The sequence below is a fragment of the Anolis sagrei genome, chromosome 1 (genome assembly GCF_037176765.1).
Source record: "Anolis sagrei isolate rAnoSag1 chromosome 1, rAnoSag1.mat, whole genome shotgun sequence".
Lineage (NCBI taxonomy): Eukaryota > Metazoa > Chordata > Lepidosauria > Squamata > Dactyloidae > Anolis > Anolis sagrei.
The window spans coordinates 267,321,484-267,346,894 of NC_090021.1; the positions used below are offsets into that span (position 1 = coordinate 267,321,484).

The window sequence follows — 25,411 nt, forward strand, 5'->3', positions numbered from 1 at the left end:
ACAATAACTACAAACAATCTAAGTTATCTGATCTTTGGGCTTTACATTCTGTGTCTGGTGCTTATACCCTCTCATTCTACACCCATTTAGGGAAAAGAAACCATTGGTACAACTTTTCTCACATAATAACACATTTCTAATACAAAAAAAAGTGATGGAAATTTGGCCCCATCTTTGCTGGAAGAACACAATGAATGGGCTCCAGTCTTTCTTAAAGTTAGTTAGAGATTTCTCCTTAATTTTCATAAGCCAATTGTCTTGTGTCATAATCATTGAGTCTTTCCATCTTTAGCATAAATAATAATTGCTGCTGTTATCATGTATCACAATAATCATAACCATTTTCTATTGAGTTGATCATCTAACATAAAGTCTTTATAAGTCAACCATTTCTTTTTCAAAGCCATTTCCCTGCTAAACAACTTCATGTAGAGAGCACAACAATGACTTTCTGCTGCAATATATTTTCTTATACGTATTCCACACATTTAATAGTGATCTATGAAAGTTTGACCCAAAGTCAATATTTTCCACGAGTGCCCATAAAAATGATGAAGACAAAAATCTTTTCTGCATCTAAGAAAAAATCAGCACCATTATGGACCTCATAATATTCTAAAATATCCAGAATGCATGTAGCATTATCACTTTCATGTCTTTTAATTCCACACTGTTGGTCCTGAGAGAAGTATTATATGTCTGTCTGGCTGATGATTTCTGAGTATAAGTGTTCGAGGCACTGTTGTCATTAATGTACATTGTTGACTTTTTTTGAAAACACTATAATTTTTGCACCCTTGAGAATAACACTGGAACCTGAAGGCATCACTAAAAAGGGAATTACCTGAAACAATTCAGTTATCATAAAAGTGCTAAGGTCCATACACAATGTTTGTCTTGCTGCCCGTGCCCCTGGTAAGAAGATTTCATCTCGTTTCTTGTCCCTGTGGTAATTGGATTTTGAAAAGAAAAAAAAGACATCTTGTGGAAACAAGGATTGGTGATGAAGTTATGATAACTCTTTAAGGAGTAAATTTCTCTCCTGAGAGGTAGATTTCTCTCACTTATGTTGTCTCACCCTTGTTCTTAACTATGGGCCATTTTTAAGTTGGATATTTGTAATTCAGGGACTGTCTGTTTAGTTAAAGCTATTCTGATTTCCTGTTTAACAAATATCTGGAACCAGTTTGGACAACACACTCAAATGTTGAGTAGTGGCATTTTACCCCCCCCCCCCCCAAAGGGAGATGGAAGATGCTTCCAATTGCTTAGGGCTGGTCCTAAGTGTCACTCATCAGTTGACCACTTGCAGCTGGGTGTTGAGCCACTTATTTTGAAATACATTGTTTGAAATTGTGCAAACTAATATGAAAGCTCTGTTTGTGGTGGCTTTCTTGTGATAGCTCTTTCTCACCTGCAAGTTATTATATGGAGGTGTGAGCTGATCCCTCATCGAGTAGCTATGAATAGAAACACTCTAGTGTCTAAGTGTTGTACTATTTTAAATGATTTCTTTTTTTGCTCTCATCTCCAGATTATTCTAGAGGTTTTGGTGGTAAATATGGTGTGGACAAGGAGAAAGTGGACAAAAGTGCTGTTGGCTTTGAATACCAAGCCAAACCTGAAAAGCATGAATCACAGAAAGGTTTTTATTTTCATGTTACTCCATGCAATTATATGTAACCAACCTTTAAACCTGACCCTTTGTTCCTTTATAGACTGGGGCCACTAATTACTCTTGAAAAAAATATTTTCTTTCCAATAATCCTTTTCTCTACTTCCTGAGCATTATATATTTTAGTCTTTCTTTCATCCGCTTTAGGTCCATTGCACCTCTTTTTTTTTTTTGCACATACCCTGATTTCCCATTAAAAGATGACCATCATGGCAAGAAACAATAACATTCACGTAAGATTGCTTGAGGACTTCCCTAATAATGTAGAACTGATAAACAAAATCTTCTTTATGAATGGGCTTGGAGCAATTAATTTTGAAATCTCTGAAGCTTTTTAGTTGATTTATTCTAATGTTTATAAACTACCTTTCTGGATCAAGGATCAGGGTAGGAACTGCCAGAGATAAAAATACTGGGCATTAGTCGTGTGCATTTGTACAGAATCACTATCCTTTTCAGTTTGTTTCATTCGGAAGGCCTTGTTTTTGTTTTTAAGCACCTCTTCCAAAAATGGGTGCCTTTCCAAGAACTTTTTTGTCCAAAGTCCGAAAAAAAGAATATTTTCAGCCCATTCATTGGCAGCAAAGCGTCAGGATCTACAGCTGAGTGCCAAGTAAGGGGCTGGGCCTGTCAGGGCTTACAGCCAAGTGCCGAAAATCAGCCGACCAAATGGTTACCATTCCCAATTACCTTTTGTTTCACCAATATTTCTGAATAGGAGGGTGTGTGTACCATTTCGTGCCATCCAAATGAATGATATGAAATGAAAACATGAAAGAAACAAATGAGACAAATACTGGGCCCATGACTGCTGGGTATGTTAATTCAGGAGTCAATTTCTGAAAGTTCAATGAGCAATTAAGATTGAATCCTTAATATGCTAATATTTTCTTTCTGCCTCCCCCTTCTAAGCCCTACTTCCACATCTAGTTATGTTTTGTTTTGCATAAACAAACCCAATTAACACATATCTTGTATAAACTGTCTGTTAACCCCCCAAGACAAAAATGAGGCTCCTGTAACATTTTGTGAATTTTTCTGTGCTTAGATTATACGAAGGGTTTTGGTGGAAAATTTGGCGTCCAGACTGACAGACAGGACAAATGTGCACTTGGCTGGGATCACCAGGAAAAAGTACAACTACACGAATCTCAGAAAGGTATATTTCTATATTTAACCAGATGCAGAATGATTGTAACCGCAACAGGACAAAGGTAACCGCATACTATGAGACATGTTATGTTTACTTTCATTTTCCAAGGAGGAACATGCTATCTGGAATTTGTCTTTTGGTGGGCTAGTCAAAATTAACACATTTGGTGAGTTTTTAAATGAGTAGGAAGCCTAAACCAGGTATAATGCAGTTATTTGTGTCTTGTTTTGATGTAATTTGTTGATATCTCTTTGTTGTTGGCAATGAATATTTGCCATATGTGTTGGAAACCACCCTGAGTTCCCTTGGGGAGATAGGGTGATCTACAAATAAAGATAATAATAATTAATAATAATAATAATAATAATAATCTTTGTTCCTGTGTGATGGATGATGTCCAAAGGTATCCAATGCAAGAATGCCCACAGAAATAATAGTCTCCATTTCTCTTTCCTAAAGAAATCCTAGTTCCTTCCTTGCAACCATGTTTACTATTGCTCTGAGCCAAGAGGCCAAAAGGACCAGTCCTAAATGTGGGATTGGGGATGCTGTATAAGTAGGTAAAGTCAGTGAATTGCATTCATTTGGTGCCTAACATCTGATTTGACATGCAGTCCTTTTTCTGACTTGATTAACCCCTAAATAGATTGATGACAGCATAAAAAACGAATGTTAGGTTCTGGTTAAACTGTGGTCAAAATGATTTCCCTATAGCCTCAGTTTTAAATTAATAATTGTGTACAGTGTGGGAAATTCAGGTTGACAGGTATTTCAAGTGTACACTGAACCTTGCTTCAAAATCTAAGTGTTCTAAAGTGTTCAAAATCTAAAATGTTCTGCTCCTTGGTAAGAAGGAACTGTAATTCACAGAATTTCTGCTGTTTGTACTCTGTTGAACATACTTGAGTAAATATATACCATTTCACACACATTGAAAACTTGGGTTTGCTGCAATGTTGTGGAACTATTCTTCAGAATTTCAGAGCCAAACTACATGTCCCAAAATAATAAATGAGACTATACCACTTTGGAATATAATGACACAGAGAAAAGTAGCATCTTAATATTGCCTTTTTAAAAAAAATCCCTGTTTGTGGAATGCTAGTTTACCTAATATTTCTACTGCAGTTTTTTCTTTGGATGTTCTGGCTTCATATATACAGGGGTTTGGGACATCAGGAAACTAGTGATGTTTCTGTACTCTAATATGAAATAACGTAGTCTAGAAAGGATTGTACCATATAATATTTCTCTATTTGATATATTGGCCCTCCATATTTATGGGTTCTGCATCCATGGAAAAAACCAACCATAAAAATATTTGGAAAAAATCCAAAAAGTAATACTGATGCGCAGGAATACTATACTGTTGCCTCATGCCAATTTATGGATCCTCTATTATATATAATGGGACTTGACTATTTATTTACTGTATTTGCATACCGCCTTTCTCAGCCTGTCGACAACTCAAGGCGGTTTGTGCATTTTGATGTCCATGGAGGGTCTTGGAACCAAACCCCTGTGGATACTGAGGGACCACTATACCTATTATCATTTATATTTAACAAGGTTTTATGTGTGTCTGTGTGCTTTTATTGCTGTTGTTAACAGAGCGTGTGTTTTGGATCATATTTATTGTATCTAAATGTGTTCCTCTTTTCCCTCTCTCCTCTTGGTTCTCTTTCCCTGTTGTATCCCTTGGATTTCTCAGACTATAAGAGTGGTTTCGGAGGGAAATTCGGTGTTCAGACAGAGAGGCAGGACCCTTCAGCTATGGGGTTTGACTACAAGGAGAAACTAGCAAAGCACGAGTCGCAAAAAGGCAGAGTTTCCAGATGTCACTCAGTTGTTATCCAGCACTGTCACTTCTAACACAGACTTACATTACTCACTTTGAAAGGCTTGCATGTGCTGCAGGGAATTATGCAGGGCAACATTTTTCTCACTGAATTATGCTATTCTGATACATCCTACTGTTTCATTGAACTTGAATATTTAGACCAGTGGCAGCTAGCCTTTAAATCAATGGTAAACAAACACCTGGAATGACCTATGCTTTGGTCGCTGTGCTGCTTACTCCCAGGAATGCTGCTTATGACACCCATCTTTTTAGAAGTTGAATTTACTATATTTCTTTACTGAAAAGAAGTCAGCATTTTAAATATGCCTTTATGGTTGAGGTCACTTAACTGCTTTAAAAATCCCTTTCTTTTAACAATCATCCAGTTGGATTAAAAAGCTTTCACTAAATGTCTCATCTGTAGTATTTTATGATTCCCATCCTGTTGCAGCGTTTTTAAATGTCCTATATCGACAGGAGTGTCTTATGGGTGTAAAATGAAGGTTATTTCACAGTACCCACACTCCTGAAGAAAATCCCACATTATCTAAGTGTGGGCTCAGATAACTCAGCTCGAAGCTTGCAGGATTTTCTGCCTTGATATTCTGGGATATAGGGGTATGTGGGAGGACCCCTAGAGTCAGGAACCAGAGATTCGTGAAGCACTTTTGTTTTGAGTAACTGACAGACTTCCTTCTCTCTGTTTTTCTTTCTTTCTTTGGCCAAAAAAAAAATGTAACCAACACAAATGCAATACGTTGGTTGAGACATTTTTTGTCTCAGCTTAGTTTGTTCATGGCTTGTGTCTGAAATTCAGACATTTTATTTCCAGCTCCTAAGGTGACAAAAATCATACCATTCCAATCTTATACATCTAGTTCTGTGTAAACCAAATAACAAAACATGACTTTCAAGGACTGAAATGTTCCTTCTGTCTGAGCTGAAGAATACAGCTGGTTGTTGGAAAATTATTAACACAACATTGTGAGAACTTCCTTAGCCTTGGTTCCACTGAGGAAATGCTGCAAATATCATCTGTTCCTAACATACAGGCTAGTAAGCTGCAACTACTAAAGCCCTTTTCACTTGTCTCAATACATAAATGTATTCTGCTTTAGCAATTTTTGTGTTTGAAATTCTGTTTAGAGATTACTTGTTCAACCAGTTATGAAGTAATGTAGAATAAAAGCTTTGCCAGAAATTCAAGGATTGATTTGGTAGCAGTCCCATGTGTGCAAACTTCCTTCATGTAAATTTAATTACAATAGGACAATATATCTATGACAATGTGTCCAATATTTCATACGGCAACCAGAGTACTTACTGTTTTAAATGGTGAAATCCAGAAGTGAGCTGATATGTAAGTATTGCTGACAGTTCTGATTTACAGAGTCTAAAACCATTCAAGAGAGTAATCCAAGGCTGTGTTGTGGAAGTGGTTTGGTCAGGGTTGCGGAATGGGGGAGGTTTGAGAGGGACATCTTTTTCTTTGCTTGGCTTCAGCCAATTATCACTTAGTTTCATTTCAGCCAATGAATATGGAAGCATGAATCTGTAACTTTGCACACATGCTACTGAGGTCTCAAGATCTCCTCCTTTTTGCATCTACTTACTTTGGATTTTTGCTTGGCCGCAGTCATTGGGAATTTTGTGCATGTAGCTATTTGCCATACTCCTCCTTATTTGATAAAGCCAGGTAATAAGCAGAACCACCTTCACTGGTTTTTTTTCTCCTGTTTTTTTTTTAGATTACTCGAAAGGATTTGGTGGGAAATATGGTGTGCAGAAAGACCGGATGGATAAGGTATGTTTTTCTCTTAGAATGCTTGGATTTTTGCGATGTCTTCTTTTACCATTCATTTCTTAATGAATAGCGCAAATTAATTAGGAAATCACTGAAGGCTCAAAACAAACTAAACTAAAACTGAAATAGTAGGAAATTATTGAGTGTATATTCTATAGATTCAATGGAGCCCTGAGTGGTGCAGTGGGTTAAACCCATGTGCTGACAGGACAGATGACTGACAGGTCAGAGGTTCAAATCCAGGGAGAGCAGGTTGACCTCCCTCTGTCAGCTCCAGCTCCCCATGTGGGGATATGAGAAGCCTCTCGCAAGGCTGGTAAAGGATCAAAACCTCTGGGCAACATCCTTGCAGACAGCCAATTCTCTCACACCAGAAGTGACTTGCAGTTTCTCAATCACTCCTGACACACATAAAAAGTGGACCTACTGTTGCTGTGAAATTTACAGTCAGATTTCAGCCAAGATGTCTTGTTGAACAATAAATTGTGAATAAAATGTGTTTTCTTAAAGTGTAAAAACAAATTATTCTAACAAATCAGCCCTACTGGGGTGAGGAATAAAGCAGAGGAGCAATCCCAAATGTGAGGGGCAGCAAAAGAGTATAGGCGGTAGTGAGTTTTCCCCAACATTTAAAGCTTGCCATGGATTCCTTTCCTTTCAGTTTTCATCTCCTCTCCTGGGTGAAAGCAATTGAGACAATAAATTAACTTTAGACAAATTAACTCCAACCCTCATTTTCAAGTTGGAGTTGTTGAAAGGTCTTGTCAAACATCTCCTAGGAGATGTTTGACTGTATTTCATCCAAAGCTGTCACTACCATGTTCCTGCGATCTACTTCTGTTGGAAACAACAATTAATCTAAAGCCAGGGTTGCCTGCTGAAAATGCTTGAAAGATGGCTCCCTGGCTAGCTTCTAGAAGATAGAGAAGACAGTGGTGAACAAAATATATGTCCATGTGTGCAGGTGTGTGCATTATGTACAATCTATATATGTGCAGATAGAGAGGGGAGCAGAGTAGTGGACAAATACTATACAGATACATGCTTGCATTTTTTGTAGAGAGAGTGTAGAGAATGTACTCACAGTAACCATTTTATGGCCATATAATGCTTTTATCAAAATTTCCAAATATACCCCACAGACCTAAAGCATTTTTTATGGCAGAGGGGAGTCAATACTTTAGATTATGATGATGCTCCATAATTTGTGAATGTTTAAGTGCATTTGGAATAGAGATATTTTCTTTGCTGCCATTAGGTATAGTTTGATCTGTTTAACAGGCCTTTGGAAGAAAAATTGCTTCCTTTTGTACTGACTTTTCTGTGTTGGTGTGTGAAAGCATGGCAGCTTAATTTCACTACTTAGTGAAAATGTTCTATCAGGTTTGTTATATAATAATGGTTTTTTATTATATTATAATAGTTATAATATAACTAAGTAGAGTTTGGGCTATAATTGTAGTATAGTATAAGTTATTATAATAATCATAATATAATAGTTGCTCCCATCTTAATAGTAATAGTGCTATTGCACATTACTGTTATATGCCAAACATGTACTTCCTTGCATCCAAGCTGCCATTTGTTTCTAGGCTGCCAGGTGGCACTTTGATTTTATCTAGATATCTCCCAATTTGTTAAAATGACTGCATGTGTCACTTTTGAGAAGATCCAATTTGGCTAATTGGGTGGTATGGTGCTTACGTAAGTGAGATTCATCTGAGTAAAAGTGGTTTGTTGTGTTTCTCATAGTGCTACATGGAAGTAGCACCATTATGTAATTGTAGCCTATTCATGAACTTGGCCCCATTTGTTTCATTTTCATAGAATGCATCAAGTTTTGAGGATATTGAGAAATTGTCTTCAACGTACCAGAAGACCAAGCCAGTGGAAGCTGGTGAGAGTCTTTATTTCAAAATGCTCTCTTTAGTGTTTTCGTTTTGGGATTGTTCAATTTGCCAAGACCAGCAGGCTCTTATTATTTCAGTGGAGCTTTGCTGAATGCTTCTAGATGTCTTTAGCTTTTTATAGCTTAATAGTGAAATAAAAATCAGGCAGACCATCTAATGTAATTTCTTTGTCCCTACAATTTCCAAGGGAGAGAACCATTATTTAAATGGAACATTTTAACTTATCCTTATTCATATCACTGAGACTGCTCCGGCACTCCTAATTTTAAACCAGTAATTGAATTTGAACTGTCAGTGGGTGCTAATGTTTGTACCCTCCGTTTCTGGTAGGAAGCTGCACAGCTCATGCTCTTAGACAATTACATTACTGTGATCTTTTATGAGGGTAAAGGTATCACTTGCTTTGAATATCAATTTTCCAGTTAACCCTAGAACTGTGTGTTTTAGAGATTTATTTATTTATTTATTTGCTTTATTTTTATACCGCATTTTCAGCCTAAATCGGCGACTCAATGCGGTTTAGGTAAAAAAAAAAAGCCCTACAAAACCACAGTGACACTCAATATTTTTATACTACAGCAAATACCAAAACAAGCAACATCAGAGCTAACTTTGAAAATCTAGCAAAGGATAAAGAGCTGGAGGACAGAAAGAAGGCAGAAGTAGAAAGAGCACAAAGAATGGCCAAGGACAAAGAAGAACAAGAGGAAGCCAGGAGGAGGCTGGAAGTTGGTGAAATTCATTTTCTTTTCTATTTCTCCCACACTGAATTGTGGTCCTGTGGATAGGGTGATGTACCAGAAAAGTCCTGTCTGTTAAGGAAATTTGACAGCTTATTTAAATGTCCTCTATCTGATTTTAGATTTACTAAGCAGTAATTATTCCTAACTTCAAATCTGGGTTTGGGGGAGGAATCAATAGTAGTAATACTCAGCACTTTACTGAGTCAGTGAAGTAACATCCTTTGACATGTGAAGTGCTGGCCTCCTGCTTCAGTGGGGAGTGAACAAAGGGGGCTAGATGGCCTCGGTGTTACCCAAACTTGAAAATACGTTTTACAAATGAGAATGATTTGAGTTCAGCTCTGTTACTTGGGAAGCTAATATGTTTGCTAAAGAGAACATAGAATAGACTGTAGGATTTATATAATGAACTTCTTTCCCCTTTGCAGTATCTTAAATTGGAACAACATAAAACAGCCAATGCAGTAACACTTGGTTAGAATACATCTGAATATGTCCATACAAATGAATCATAGAATTAGAAGGAACCACAAGGGCCACCCAGTTCAAATTCCTGTTATGTAGGAATATACAACAAAGAACTCTCAACAGATGGCCAACCAGCCTCTGTTTAAAAATGCTCCAATAGGAGACTCAACCTCATGTCAAGGCAGTGTATTCCACTCTGGAATAGTTCTTACCACCATATTTAAATGGACTCTCTTTTCCTGTAGTTTGGATCCACTACTCCCTTTTCTACTCTATGGAGCAGCAGTTTCTTGAATGGGTTTCGGGTCACTGAATTTCAGATTTCAGTAATAGATTTGTTTTTCTGATTTGTTGAATATCTTCAAACCAGACTCAAGTCTACTAGAATTTGACGGGTTTTGACAGTTTCTGACTCTCTGAATCCAATCTGTTCTTGCTATATAGGTGCAGAGATTTAACATATAAGCCAAACCTACTACATCTCTGTTGCATCTCTTACTTTCATTCATTCATTTATCAGATATATACCCAGGCTTTATCACTCTAGATGGCAGTGAAGGTCGTGAACAGTACCATCAAATAACCAATAGTGGTTTTGGTTTTCCATTTGGTTTTTGACATTTTGGGGAAATCCAAGCTGGGAAATCAATTTTTTTAGCTTCAACATAACCCTGCTATTTCTAAATCATAATCACCAATTGTTACCCTAATACTAAATGTAATAGAACATTAAGTTACAATATAACATTAGCTAGGGACTAACTTATCTAGTTGATTGGATAGTCTTTGTAAAACTCTCCTATTTCTGTGTGAAAGCATTACAGTCAACAGTTAGGAATATGATCAATTACTCTAATTGCTTGGTTAATTTCTCTTTCTTCAAACCACACCACAGTTATTCTTATATATAATCTTTGTTACTCAAAAGAACAAGCGCTCTCTCATTACTTGCCACTCCTTCAACTTCTGATTCATAGGTGATTCACTCCATTATGGACTGCATCCCAAGTTTCTGATGTGTAACAGAGATAATTATATGTCATTCATATGGGGAAAAAAGGTTGTGGAATAGTCTGGTTCTCCTCTTTCATTACTATTAACTCTTTCCTAGAATGGTTGTTTTCATTGACATTTTCTTTGTAGATCTTTAGTTTGTACTTGCCTGTGACTTGAGCGCTGGCCATTAGCATTTTTGTCCGTGCACAACTCATTCACTTTCATCTTCAGAAATAGCACTGAGGGGCCCAGTAGTTATTCCATTGTAAGCAACAACTAGTCTTACAAAAACAGTTCAATGACATCTTGCACACCGTCCAAGCAACTTATGGTGCTAACAATAGAGGGCTGCCTTTATAGTATTTTAAGTGCTGCACAGAAACAAAATAGCTCTGCTGGGAATCCACATTGGTTGACATGTGTGGTACTGTTTTGTGAACATTTAACTCAAAAGCAACTCTGTCTTGAGAAATGAAGAGTATGTCTTTTTTATAGGTTGAGCTCCCTTGAATTTTTTTTCAGATATTTTGTGATATTTACATATACACAATGAAGATCCTGTTGAGATGGGACTCTTAAGTCTAAACATGATATATATTAAAGATGTACATTAAACATAAATATATTTCATGTGGTGCAGCAGGTTAAACTGCTGAGGTGCTGAACTTACTGATCGAAATGTCAGTGGTTTAAATCCTGGAAGCGGGGTGAGCTCCTGCTGTTATCCCCAGCTCCTGCCAACCTAGCAGTTTGAAAAAATGCAAGTGTGAGTAGAGCAATAGATTCCACTCCAGCAGGAAGGTAATGGTGCTCCATGCAGTCATGCCAGCCACCTGACCTTGGAGGAGTCTCCGAACAATGCCGGCTCTTCAGCTTAGAAATGGAAATGAGCACCACCCTCCAGAGTCAGACATGACTAGACTCAATGTCAAGGGGAAGCCTTTACCTTTTATACACTGAAGTTATTTAATAATTTTGTATAAGAAACAGAGGTTGTGTGTATTCAACTATCAGAAAGAAAAGAAAAGATGTCACTGTTCCAGCCACCCAAGTGGACAATATGTATTTTAGAGTCTTCTGAATTTTGGAATTCTACATAAAGGATGTTCAACCTGTAAGTTACGGGGAATTGGAAGAGTTGTCTCAAGGGCATTGTGGTAGAGTTTAACAAGCAATGATCATACCATATTGCCATGTGCTTTTAAAATATTACAGTAAGGAGTATCTGAGAGACAAAACTCACAGAAATTCATAGAGTTGAATGATCTAGCCATAACAGCCAATGCATGGTTGGCAACGATTGATTATTGAATCTGATTCTTAAGCTGTCACACACATTCTTCAACAAACTTGAATGAGAGATGTGCTTTAACTTCCATCGTGAAAACATAGTACTACTTCTTTCTGTGAGAAACTATCTCCAACTCCCAGGATGATGATTCCTGTTCTCAAGGACCATTCGAGTGCATGTTAACAATCAGGTTGATACCGGAAGAGTTAGGCCCTATAACTTCTTCACTCTGATGGCCCCGTGTAGAACTTTAGATCTGCAGCAGGAGGATCCCGGGCTCTCAACTGGGTTCTGAGCAAAGCTTGCAAGATTTTCCTTTTGAAAACTACAATCTGCAGAATCCTCCATACAGAAGTCTATGCTGATTGGGGATATTAGAGATTGTAGTGCTGCACAGAAACAAAATAGCTCTGCTGGGAATCCACATTGGTTGACATGTGTGGTACTGTTCTGTGAACATTTAACTCAAAAGCAACTCTGCTGATTGGGGATATTAGAAATTGTAGAACAAAAATTAATGTTTTTTTATTTCTGGTTCTCATCAAACAGTTTTAGATTAGAGGTTTAGCACAGCTGGTAAATCACCAGCAATGATAAGATCTACCAACCGAAAGGATGCAAGTTTGAAGCCCTGGGTCGGCGTGAGCGGCCAACTGTCATCCCTGCTCACTGTTTACCTAAGCAGTTCGAAAACAGCTTAAGCTGTAATTAGAGAAATTGGGTACCACTAAAAAAGCAGGGGAGGTGTTTTACGCTATAAAGAAAGATCAGAAAATGCTGGGTGACCAAAAGGAAGAAGGAAGTCCTGACAGCTCTTCGTCATAGAGGATGAAGCAACAGCATCCCCTGTGGCTGGACTCAGTCTTCCATGGCATCGAAACAACACCTCTCTTTTCTGTTTTATCTGTTTGTGTACTGTGTATTGTCGAAGGCTTTCATGGCCGGAATCACTCAGTTCTTGTGGGTTTTTTCGGGCTATATGGCCATGTTCTAGAGGCATTTCTCCTGATGTTTCGCCTGCATCTATGGCAAGCATCCTCAGAGGGTGAGGTCTGCTGGAGCTGGGAAAAAAGGGTTTTTATATCTGTGGACTGACCAGGGTGAGACAAAAGGCTTTTGTGAGTTGGGCAAGGTGTGAATCTTTTCAACTGACCACCTTGATTAGCATACAATGGGCTGACTATGCCTGGAGCAAACTCTTAATGAAAGGTGCTTAGATGTCCCTGCCTGTTTTTCTCTCTGCTGTTTTAATTTTAGAATTTTTTAATACTGGTAGCCAGATTTTGTTCATTTTCATGGTTTCTTCCTTTCTGTTGAAATTGTCCACATGTTTGTGGATTTCAATGGCTTCTCTGTGTAGTCTGACATGGTGGTTGTGAGAGTGGTCCAGCATTTTTGTGTTCTCAAATAAAATGCTGTGTCCAGGTTGGTTCATCAGGTGCTCTGCTATGGCTGATTTCTCTGGTTGGAGTAGTCTGCAGTGCCTTTCATGTTCCTGGATTCTTGTTTGGGCGCTGCGTTTGGTGGTCCCTATGTAGACTTGTCCACAGCTGCATGGAATACGGTAGACTCCTGCAGAGGTGAGAGGATCCCTCTTGTCCTTTGCTGAACGTAGCATTTGTTGGATTTTCTTGGTGGGTTTGTAGATTGTTTGTATGTTGTGTTTCCTCATCAGCTTTCCTATGCGATCAGTGGTTCCCTTGATGTATGGCAGGAACACTTTTCCTCTGGGTGGATCTTCATCTTTACTCTTGTGGCTTGTTCTTGGTCTTTCAGCTCTTCTGATGTCTGAGGTGGAATATCCATTGGCCTGTAGAGCCCAGTTGAGGTGGTTCAGTTCATCTTGGAGGAGGTGGAGTTCACAGATTCTTTTTGCACGGTCTGCCAAGGCTTTAATGGTGCTTCTTTTTTGACTTGGGTGATGGTTGGAGTTTTTATGTAGATATCTATCTGTGTGTGTGGGTTTTCTGTAGACGGTGTGACCCAATTGTTGATCTGGTTTACGGATGACTAGGACATCTAGAAAAGGCAATCTTCCTTCCTTTTCTTTTTCCATAGTGAACTGGATGTTAGGGTGGATGCTGTTAAGATGGTCCAGGAACCTGTTGAGTTCTTCTTCTCCATGGCTCCAAATGGTGAAAGTGTCATCCACATATCTGAACCATATAGTGGGCTTTTTGGTTGCTGTTTCAAGAGCTTGTTTTTCAAATTGTTCCATGTAGAAGTTAGCTATGACTGGGCTGAGAGGGCTCCCCATAGCTACTCCATCTTTCTGTTCGTAGAATTCATTGTCCCACTGAAAATAGCTGGTGGTGAGGCAATGGTGAAACAGCGCCGTGATGTCTTCTGGGAACCTCTGGTTGATGAGTGCCATGGTGAACTGAACCACCTCAACTGGGCTCTACAGGCCAATGGATATTCCACCTCAGACATCAGAAGAGCTGAAAGACCAAGAACAAGCCACAAGAGTAAAGATGAAGATCCACCCAGAGGAAAAGTGTTCCTGCCATACATCAAGGGAACCACTGATCGCATAGGAAAGCTGATGAGGAAACACAACATACAAACAATCTACAAACCCACCAAGAAAATCCAACAAATGCTACGTTCAGCAAAGGACAAGAGGGATCCTCTCACCTCTGCAGGAGTCTACCGTATTCCATGCAGCTGTGGACAAGTCTACATAGGGACCACCAAACGCAGCGCCCAAACAAGAATCCAGGAACATGAAAGGCACTGCAGACTACTCCAACCAGAGAAATCAGCCATAGCAGAGCACCTGATGAACCAACCTGGACACAGCATTTTATTTGAGAACACAAAAATGCTGGACCACTCTCACAACCACCATGTCAGACTACACAGAGAAGCCATTGAAATCCACAAACATGTGGACAATTTCAACAGAAAGGAAGAAACCATGAAAATGAACAAAATCTGGCTACCAGTATTAAAAAATTCTAAAATTAAAACAGCAGAGAGAAAAACAGGCAGGGACATCTAAGCACCTTTCATTAAGAGTTTGCTCCAGGCACAGTCAGCCCATTGTATGCTAATCAAGGTGGTCAGTTGAAAAGATTCACACCTAGCCCAACTCACAAAAGCCTTTTGTCTCACCCTGGTCAGTCCACAGATATAAAAACCCTTTTTTCCCAGCTCCAGCAGACCTCACCCTCTGAGGATGCTTGCCATAGATGCAGGCGAAACGTCAGGAGAAATGCCTCTAGAACATGGCCATATAGCCCAAAAAAACCCACAAGAACTGTTTGTGTACTGTCTATACAAAGTGGCATTGAATGTTTGCCCTGTATGTGTGCTGTGAGCTGCCCTGAGTCCCCTTCGGGGTGAGAAGGGTGGAATATAAATAAAATGGTATTATTATTATTATCATTATTATTATTATTATTAGATTAAGTTGCTGGCAAGATGCAGAGCAAGTCCTCTGTGAAATAAGTAGAGCCAGCGAAAGTGGAAGTACTAATGTTTAAAAGGAATTATTAGTATTGGAAAGTGTCAGTGTCTCTTTAGTGCATTCCATTTATGAAAACTAACTTCACTGTAGTCTTCAAAATGGATATTGTTTGTTCAGGATATATTCTCTACACCTGAAAAAATGTGGTTTGATAGTAAGAAAGAGAAAGTTGGCAGTTGAATGCTTATTTCTAAATTAGATTATTTTCTCTAAATTTCTCCCACTCCCAGTATACCTTTAGTTATAAAAACATCCTGCAGTTTAATCTTGGGAAAATGTCAAGCAGCACCTCCCAGCAGAGGTCTGCCTAGTATCTCATTCACTCATGACTCCAAGACTTGGATGTGCAAATAAATTGCCTGGCAGTTGAGAACTATATGCACTCCATGAAACAAAATGCATCAGTACTGTAATGCTTGCAACCACAACACATGGGAACTATTTAGTGCTTCAAACCAGAGCCAGGAGACTACAAATGGAAATCACGTCCTCTCCCAGCCCTGTAGTGTGTCTTGCCTTGTTAGCAGCTTAATAAGACAAGGGAAGGCTCACAGATGAGTTCCTCATCAGTGACTACTCTGTGTCTTCCTTTCCTACTCCTTTGTAGCAAAAAGAACTATAATTAACAAATTTACATATTGTGATTTGTATTCAAGATACTCTGCATTTCATAAAAATTTAGGAATGTTTACTTGCTCTCTCCAGTTACAATCAACAGAATGATTCTGACTGGCAGTTTTCATCCATGTGAAATAGCCCACTATATGGGCTTTACAAAAAGTATTCTCACTATTTTGGCTGTCTTCAGGATCCAGCTGGTCTTGATGTTGAAGAAGGAGCTTGTCATTGGATCCCAGAGGGAGTGTTTCCCCTGCACATACAATAAAATAATACTTTATTTGTATTCTCCCCTATCTCCCCAAGGGGACTCAGGGCGGATTCTACCATACACAGACACAAAGGCAAACATTCAATTCCTAGAAACATCAAAACACAGATAAAGGTAAAGGCTTCCACTTCCAGCTCTGAGCGGTGGTGTTCACATCCGGCTCTGGGGGGTGGTACTCATCTCCATTTCTAAGCTGAAAAGCCTGCATTGTCTGTAGATGCCTCCTAGGTCATTTGGCCAGCATGACTGCATAGAGCACTGTTACCTTCCCACCAGAGTGGTACCTATTGATCTACTCACATTTGCATGTTTTTAACTGCTTGATTGGCAGAAGCTGGGGCAAACAGTGGAGCTCACCCTGTCCCATGGATTCAAGCCATCAGCCTTCTGGTCAGCAAGTTCAGCAGCTCAGCGCATTAACCCATTGTGCACATACACACAATCCAAAAAGCTGTTGTGCATTTGGGACATGGTGTTCTCTCCCCCCCCCCCCCCCTCACTCCTAGCACCAGCTTTTTGGGCCACTGGATACTGTTCTGGTGGGCTTCCCCATCTACGCAGAGCAGATGCTGAGAGCATGTAGGGACTATACAGAGAAGGGAAATGGCTGATTACTTCTCCCCCCCCCCACCCCATTGGCTACCAGACTCAGTTGTTCCTACACCGATCACAGTTATATGAATTTTAAGCATAACTTTGATTGGCAGCTGCAACAAAAATGCTTTCTTTTTCATGTATTAATGTATTTCAGTGAAGGTGTTAATTGGTTGTATGTTGGCACTGTGTATTCCTGTATGGCTGGGGGTTGAATTGGATAGCAGAGGCTGGATGGCCATCTGTCAGGGGTGCTTTGAATGTGATTTTCGTGCTTCTTGGCAGAGGGTTGGACTGGATGGCCCACGAGATCTCTTCCAACTCTATGATTCTATGTTTCTATGATTCTAGTCATAAATTTTCTATTTTTTTTACTGTTTTACAAGATTTATTGCAATGCATACTCTTCTATTTTATTTTCATTTTTTTCTTGAAGGAAGCCAAAGCCAGGGAGCAAACACCTCCTCAGTCTCCAGCACCACAACCAGCACCACAACCAGTTGAAGAAAACCTGCCTTCAAGTCCAGTCTATGAGGTCAGCTTGGGAAACAGAAGGCTTTCTCCAGTGTCTTTTGTATAACTAGCAAACTCTGAGTGGGATTTATAATTGTGTTTTACTTGGTGGTAATTGTATTACATTTGATGTTTATTAGTTTAAAACATATAATCTCAGTTTAAACAGATACAAGTTGAGTCCTTCTTATCCAAAAATGCTTGAGAACAGAGGTGTTTTGGATTTTGCATTATTATTTTACTGACACAAAAGCACAGTATGTTGCAGCAAATGAGATCTATATGCTGGATTTCATATCAAAAAATCACAAGTTGAACACTTCCCAAGCGTCTAGGACTGTGTGATGTATTTTCAAATGATGTGCACAGATCCAAGTAAGGTGGCCTTTTGCAGTTGACAGATCGTGAATTTGTCTTGTTTCCAAATGCTGTTTATTGTTCCAAATGCTTGTTTATTGTTTCCAAATGCTGGCTGAGATCTTTTGGCACGGCACCAATGACCACTGGGACCACCTGTACTGGTTTATGCCAGAGCCTTTGCAGTTCGATTTTGAGGTTTTTGTTGTTGTTGTTGTATTTTCTTATATGCATATAGTGAGATGTCTTGGAAATGGAGCCCAGGTCTAATCACATTTTTTTTGTTTCGTACACCCCTTATGCACATAGCCTGATGGGATTTATATACAATATTTTAATAATTTTATGATGAACCAAGTTTGTGCACATTAAAAGCAAAGATGTCACTATTTCAGCCACTCATATGGACAATATTGTGGATTTCAGAATTATTGATAAGGGACACTCAGCCTGTATATTGTCTATCAAAAAGTTACATCTAACAACAGTATACGTGGGGAGAGCAATAACTCAGTGACATTGCCCATGGTTTGCCCAGGTTGCTCAGTCCTTACTGTGTCCAATTATAAAAAGGGTTGGATAGGATGCTGTGAAACACCCAGCTGATGAGCCTTTTGCCTTTGAACTGGGATCAGGAGTAAGAATTGTGTGATCCTCCAGAGGCTGTTGAAGTGCATCTCCCAGCATTCCTCACTGTTGGCTATGCTGCTCAGGACTGTTGAGAGCTGAAATTCTACAACATCTGGAAGACTGCACAGTTCCCACCCCTGGCCTGGAGAATACTAGCCTAGATAAAGAGTGTGTCCTCTTCCAAACTTCCCATGACATGTTCCTACTTGTTAACAGATCCTGACAGTAACATAATAATTAAATTTACTAGCTGCAGATCAGAACATTTCTTAGGGAAAACACCAAAGAGGGATACAATGAAAGGTCCGTCATGAATTAGAAAAGCAGCAGGCTTCTGATGCTACATAAAATGCGGTGCAATTGCACACCAGTGACTGTAACAAGACCATTGCAGCGTAGAGTCCCATCTTGCATTTCAATTCAAATTACTTACCCGAATCACGGAAGTGTTTGTGTAGTCATGGACTAACTATATTCAGAGGACAATTATATGTCTATTCTAATGAGTAGGTGTAGTTATATATTCATCAAGATGTTTATTGTATTCTCACACAGTAACTCATGTTGATTTACTAGTGGCATCAAACTTGAAGCTGTCTTGGTGACCCTCCTTCCTTTTCCTCATTTAGGATGCTGTTTCCATTGAGTCTGAGTACAAGAATTCAAATACAAATTACTCCACTGTACATGAGCCAGAAACCAACAACAAAGCTGAAGAATCGGATTACCAAGAAGCTGTCAGTCAGCGGGAGCCAGAGTTTGAATCTGAAGCAGTTTACGAAGTGGCTGGAGAAGGGAACCAGTATCAAGCAGGTTCGGCAGGTTCTAACTAGGACGTATTAGTTTTGGTTTAGATCATGGTGGTCAACTGTTGGTGGTCAGGGAACATGGGAGAGCCATGATGGATTTCTTTTGTCCCCAAAAGCCCTTCCACATTCCATGGGTGGAGGTAAGATAGGGTGGGGTGGAGTGGGGTGTGCGGGAGGCAATATCATAATAGTTTTTGCCCTATCTGGGTCATTTTAGGCCCCAAAGAGCCCTGTTTTCTAACAGGAAGTGAACCAGAAATTGGCATGAGTGTATGCCCATAACACGCCTCCGGCCTTAGTTTGACAGTCTTGACTTCATAAAGTTAAAAAGAAGGGAATTGGTGAGGAGAACCTATGCTGATTGAGCCAGTTGTGATACAATTGATTGAAGCATCTTATTGTGTAAACCTACCTGCTAGAGAGTAGAAGAAACCATGTTTCCATTTTTTGTGGGTTGTAGTAATGTGTCTCTTTATCTTTAGGTGAAAATACTTACGAATATGAAAATGACCTTGGAATAACAGCTATAGCCCTCTATGACTATCAGGCAGGTAAGGAGTGCATTTCCTGAATTTTGGATTTTGTGACAACCTACCATCAGGATATAGAATAGGCTGAAATAGTTTGTGTAAGTAGGTCTTCCTAATTCTGCGGAAAGTTGAATATCGCTTCCAATTGCTGGGTATATTTGACCTGCTGATTCCAAAAATGGCACTAGTTTTACCTTATCAACTCTAGGTTTTGAGATATAGAACATGTGCCATACACCAGCCTTCATCTGCTCACCCATAGAAAATTATGGTGGCTCCAAGTCCCCTCGGGGAGATGGTACAGGAACCAAAAAATGATGATGATGATGATGATGATGATTGTATCTAAGAAATTAGAGCTGATGTGCAATGCAACTTTCTGAATCAGCACCACAAATAACGCCAGGAACAGGTCTAAGGACAAAGACACCAAGACATGTTTTTGCTGGACTGTGTAATTATTACAGTATTAATGTAATAATGTACACTATTAATGACTATTAGTGAGGTTGTGGAATATGGTTTCAGTTACATGCAAAGAGCTTTGAATGCCATAGAATCATGCAGGAGGACCTACCAGTGCCCACTAACATGATTTTATGGTCAAATTCCATCTGAGGTTCAAGTGGTTGACCACAGAGTCATGCTGAAGGAACACTCCTATAGGCAGTGTTAGGATCGCTAGAGTGATTCTATGATATTATTTGACTGGAAGCCCAAGACACTTTTTATTTCAGGTATGATATGTAGGGTCCCAGGTACATTGCCTATTGCACCTGTCAACTGTTTAAATGAAATATGGGACATTCATCTAAAAGTTGCCTCTGTTCTTTCTGCAGCTGGTGACGATGAGATTTCCTTTGATCCTGATGACATCATCACCAACATAGAAATGATTGATGATGGCTGGTGGAGGGGAGTGTGCAAAGGCAGATACGGGCTCTTCCCGGCTAATTATGTTGAGCTGAGGCAATAGAAAAGAATGCCTACCTTTTATGCCTTAATACCGTGATCATTCATCTGATTTATTACACTACAGATCATGTTCCTTTTTCACTGGAAGGGGAAGATGGAAGAGGGATCTATACATATTCCTTTTATATTTAAGAAACTTTGCTGATGCTTTTACAAATGTTTATGGGCTCAGAAATTGCTAATATATTGTAACTCTTTTAACGTTCCCTGCTACAGCCTGCCACCATAGGTTTTTAATGCAGTTTTGAACATGAGACTTTCCTTTCTTCTGTTGCCAAACTGGTGGTGGAGGTCATACAATTTTCAAGGAGTTTTTAACTCTTTCTGTCAATAATGCATGTTCCATTTGTTTGTGTGCTGAATTTTCAAGTAGTTACATCCAGCTACTCTGTTACTGAACAGTCAGTTTTCCAGATCTCAACTGCCGCAGTTGTGTTTCCATAGATAGACAGCAGCACCACTCTGGATGGGGGAAGATGATAGGCATCTGAGAGCAGGTACTTAGCTGAAGATTTCTTTTCTTTTACATTGATAACAGGAAGGATCCATGGCTAAAGCATTTCACACCTTCTTGAAAACCAAATGCAAAGTCCAGTGGAAAGCCTTTTCATGCCGCCTTAGTAGGCTTATCTAGAATTTCTCATGAGGCTATGCCATCAATGCATTTGCTTGTCCATTCTTTGTCCCTTCAGAAGAGACCTGTGGGGTCATAACACCGTTTCTGCTTGTGTTGCTTTTTCTCTCTTCTGCCCACAACACTGTGAGGTTTTTGATCTCAGATTTATGTAGCGGTTTCCATTGTTATCATATAGGCAGGGTAATGAGCCAGGGCACAGACTGGTATTCCTTCTATACATATTGTACTGTAAGAGTTGGGAAGAGGAGGCCAATACCTATTGAATAGCAACTCTGTTATGCAACCTTAGTTTGAGTGAGAAATGTTAATAAGAGTAGCTTAAACCATTGGAGATTATATCTATTTCTAAGCAATGTGCAGCAAACTATCATGTTTTATATGTTCAGCTGAAACTGCCAGTAACACTTCAAGTAAACTGTACAGGTGTCTTTTTGCCATTTGCCAAATGTTAAGCTGATGATCTTGCCACTATGTCAATGGGATACATCAAAATTGGTCCTTCCTTCTTTTGAACCACATAAACATCTGTACCAAAGACAGTATGTACACTTGTTCACTGTGTATCCTGCCCATGGAAACCGTCAGGTAGGAAATGATCAAGCAACAAGAGCAGAAAGGCTTATAATAAAGCCTAGTGGGATATAACTAGTGGAATATAAATAATTTTATATTAAATGGTTGTGTACTATAAGTACATCTGGGCAGAAGGGGAGAGGCATAGACTTGACTAATTGGGACAATCTTTCAGGAGGATGTCATTAATCATCTTTCTCACTGGTTGTTTTCTGTGTCACAATTGCATTAAGAATATTATGTTGGATTGGACTGGATTTTATATGCAGTTTATCTTAATCAGTTTTGCATAGGACACCTCATAGGATACATAATTCCTGTTTTCTTTTTTTCCTTTTTGTAAATTAAATATTCAAATAAACTTTTGAACCATTTGCAGAGGGTATTGCTTCTTTTTGCTGTTCTAAGAGGTATGGCAAGGCAAGGCCCTGGATGCTTACATTTTCTGTTCTCTTAAGGTCAAAATTGTGTATTGGTTAATGATGGTGAGTTGCAGCATTTGGAGGAGTCCATGATTCACGTACCTGAGCTACATGTTTACTAAGAGAAATGGGATAAATAGGTAATAGTTATCGTAGTCTTGAACAAAATTCATAGTTATATGATCCTGCTTTTACTTTAGATTCTATTTAATGGACTTTCTGAAAACTGAACAGTCCTATATTAATAACAGGTAAAAACAGTACATCAAACAGTGTTTGTATACAATGAACCATCAGAAAGCAAATATGTGTGTAGGGCAGCCACTCATGTGGACAGTTTCGGATTTGGGAGTATTTCTGAATTCCGGATAAGGGATGTTCAACCTGTATTTGAGGTGGAATTAGAATCCCTATTTGCTTGATAATAATAATAACAACAACAACAACAAGAGCTGGATGATCTGGACAGAAAAACAAGAAAATTGATGACAATCCATTACTCATTGCACCCATGTAGTGATGTTGACAGACTTTACCTGCCCAGAAAATCAGGAGGAAGAGGGCTTCTGCAAGTGAAACAAATGGTAGAAGAAGAGTAACATGCACTGGCAGATTATCTGAAAGGCAGCCAAGAACCAACATTGATGGAAGTCAATAACAGAAAAGTGTTTAAAGTGCAAAAGACAAAGAGGGAGTATCATAAAAACAATGCAGAGCAGAAGAGAAAACTGGCAAAATTGACAGTTACTGGGAAAAGTTAAGAGCAAAATTGACAAAGAAAAAACATGGCTATGGCTCACAAATGGAAATTTGAAAAAGGAGACAGGGCCTTATTCTGGCAGCCCAAGAACAAGCCATTAGAACAAATGGCATCAAAGCCAAAATTGAAAAGTCAATGACAAATCCCAAGTGTAGACTGCAAAGAAGCAGATGGATCAATATATCCTCAGCTGCTGCCAGAAGATACCACAGACAGACTACAAGCAGAGGCATCACACTGTTGCTCAGATGATTCATTGGAACTTTGCCTGCGACAAAGAACTGGTGGGATCACAAGCCTGAAAAAGTTACAGAAAATGAACATGTCAAATTACTCTGGGATTTCCGAATTCAGACTGACAGAGTTTTGGTGCACAATACTCCTGATCTCATGATTGTGTTAAAAAACCAATGTCGTCGATGTTGCAATTCCAGGTGAGCAGCAGGATTGAAGAGAAGCAACTGGAAAAGCTGACACGAGGATTTAAAGATCGAACTGCAAAGACTCTGGCACAGTAAAGGTGGCCCCAGTGGTGATTGGCATACTGGGTGCAGTGCCTAAAGACCTTGGCCTGCACTTAAATACAATTGACCCTGACAAAATTGCCATCTGTCAGCTTCAAAAGGCCACCCTACTGGGATCTGCACACATTATTCGCTGATACATTACAGTCCTAGACACTTGGGAAGTGTCCGACGTGTGATCCCATGCAACAGCCAGCAGAGTGACCTTGTTTGCTGTGTACTAATCTTTTTTGTGTTTCACATAGTTTATTTATTTATATTCCGCCCTCTCTCCTCAAGAGACTCAGCTGAGTTCAAGTTGCTATTGCTTTTTTTTTGTGATACATTTTTTTGTTCTTTTGCGTCAACAGCCCCCAATCTGAAGAGTATTAACACCTTAAAGTTCTGGTGCTGTGAAGAAAATCTGAGAACCATCTTGGCTGCAATGCTCACCATTGGGGAGGGGGTGTTACCTAGTAGAATTTTTTAACAAGACGTTTCTGCGCTCTGTTTTACAAAGCTGCTCTTTAAGCTACTTTATTTTTAGCTTGCACAGATGGTGAGCTTTAAGAGGACACTGAAGAATGTTCTTACATCCAGTTTGTTTTACATAAAGCCCTGAAGCTGAGAGAGCCCATGGAAGTGGACAATCCATTTCCCAATGCCCCATTTTTGATGGGCCATTCAATAGTAGGGACAAATTCCTTGCACTTTGTAATTGGGGTTTAATAAATAGCTGCAAATGATAGTTTTTGCATACAATATACTATGACTGTTTTTTTCCTATCATCTGAATAGCTTAGGTATCCCATAATTTTCCTTTCACTCCATCTAGGCACACTCTCTTAAAGCTGGTTGTTTGGGGGAAAGACTATCACAAATGTTTCCTCAGTAAACTCTGTTTTTGTTCTAGTTCATAGAACTAATTAGTCCCATTAAAACAGGCTTAATTTTCAAAGCCATTTTATGTCATTTAAAAAAGTGGTGGTGGTGGTGGTGGTGGTGGTGGTGGGGGAGCTCATTCAGTGAGGAACACATTAAATAAATTAGATTTTAACATGAAAGTTACTAATTAGCAGGGTAAAATAGGCTTGGGAAAAGACTGCAGTGCCATAGCTGCTGTTATCACCTTTACAAATTCTTCATCTGAAAATACATGTGTTGTGGCCTAGTTTAAAATGTAATGCTAGCAAAGAATTTCAGGGTTTGCTTTTTACCATGCGAGTTCATAGTTAGACGTGTACTGTAGTACATTGCACTACACGATTTTTGCACTTGGCTAGCATTGATTTAACTACAAGACTACATGGGCTATTATGCTTCAGAGTTTGCTCTAAGCATCCTCTAGCACTGTAACTACAGGGGCTACAGTGCTTTAGGATTTGTTCTAAACTCAGTGCTAAAATATTCTGGCATGATGCTGTCACCAGGGCTGCTATGCTATGCTGGTGGGTTCTCGAGGTCATGATATTAGGTTGATTGGATATGAATGGCTACTGCTGAAGTTGTGTGGAAGAAGCAACCATTTTCTAAATTCTAAAACAGTTCCAGTCATTCTGCTGGCACATTGTTGCACTGACAAAAAAGAGTTTTTATCTCTTTTATAGTGGAACTGAAATTGAATTGGTGGGGTGTATATTTGTGGCATTTTCCCATGACTTTGCTTTTCTTTATTTGTTTACCCCCTGGTTTTATCCCAGGTGGTTTTGGTTTTATTTGTCTGACTGCCTAGATAAAATGTTTCTGGCACAAAAAGTTTCTTTTAAAAATACACTTGACTCCCTACATTTTGGATTTAACGTTCGTGTATTTGATAATTTGCAGATTTGATTAATATGTTCTTTCTATGTATCTCTACAACCTCTTG

General features: G+C 39.1%; 1 protein-coding gene across 4 annotated transcripts in view; it reads left to right on the forward strand.

Annotated features, from left to right (window-relative positions):
* CTTN (cortactin) overlaps nucleotides 1-22,233 on the forward strand; it is a 43,307-nt gene extending 21,074 nt beyond the window's left edge. Inside the window, exons 8-17 of one of the 4 annotated variants that reach the window (XM_067462707.1) lie at nucleotides 1,535-1,645; nucleotides 2,724-2,834; nucleotides 4,540-4,650; nucleotides 6,417-6,472; nucleotides 8,300-8,369; nucleotides 8,962-9,110; nucleotides 17,272-17,370; nucleotides 18,965-19,157; nucleotides 19,627-19,695; nucleotides 20,514-22,233. In XM_067462707.1, coding sequence (XP_067318808.1) covers nucleotides 1,535-1,645; nucleotides 2,724-2,834; nucleotides 4,540-4,650; nucleotides 6,417-6,472; nucleotides 8,300-8,369; nucleotides 8,962-9,110; nucleotides 17,272-17,370; nucleotides 18,965-19,157; nucleotides 19,627-19,695; nucleotides 20,514-20,650 — 1,106 coding nt within the window. In that variant the 3' untranslated portion in view covers nucleotides 20,651-22,233. The remainder of the gene's footprint in view (nucleotides 1-1,534; nucleotides 1,646-2,723; nucleotides 2,835-4,539; nucleotides 4,651-6,416; nucleotides 6,473-8,299; nucleotides 8,370-8,961; nucleotides 9,111-17,271; nucleotides 17,371-18,964; nucleotides 19,158-19,626; nucleotides 19,696-20,513) is intronic. The other 3 variants (XM_060765307.2, XM_067462708.1, XM_060765315.2) reach the window with 3 other exon arrangements.
* Nucleotides 22,234-25,411: the final 3,178 nt, after the last annotated feature.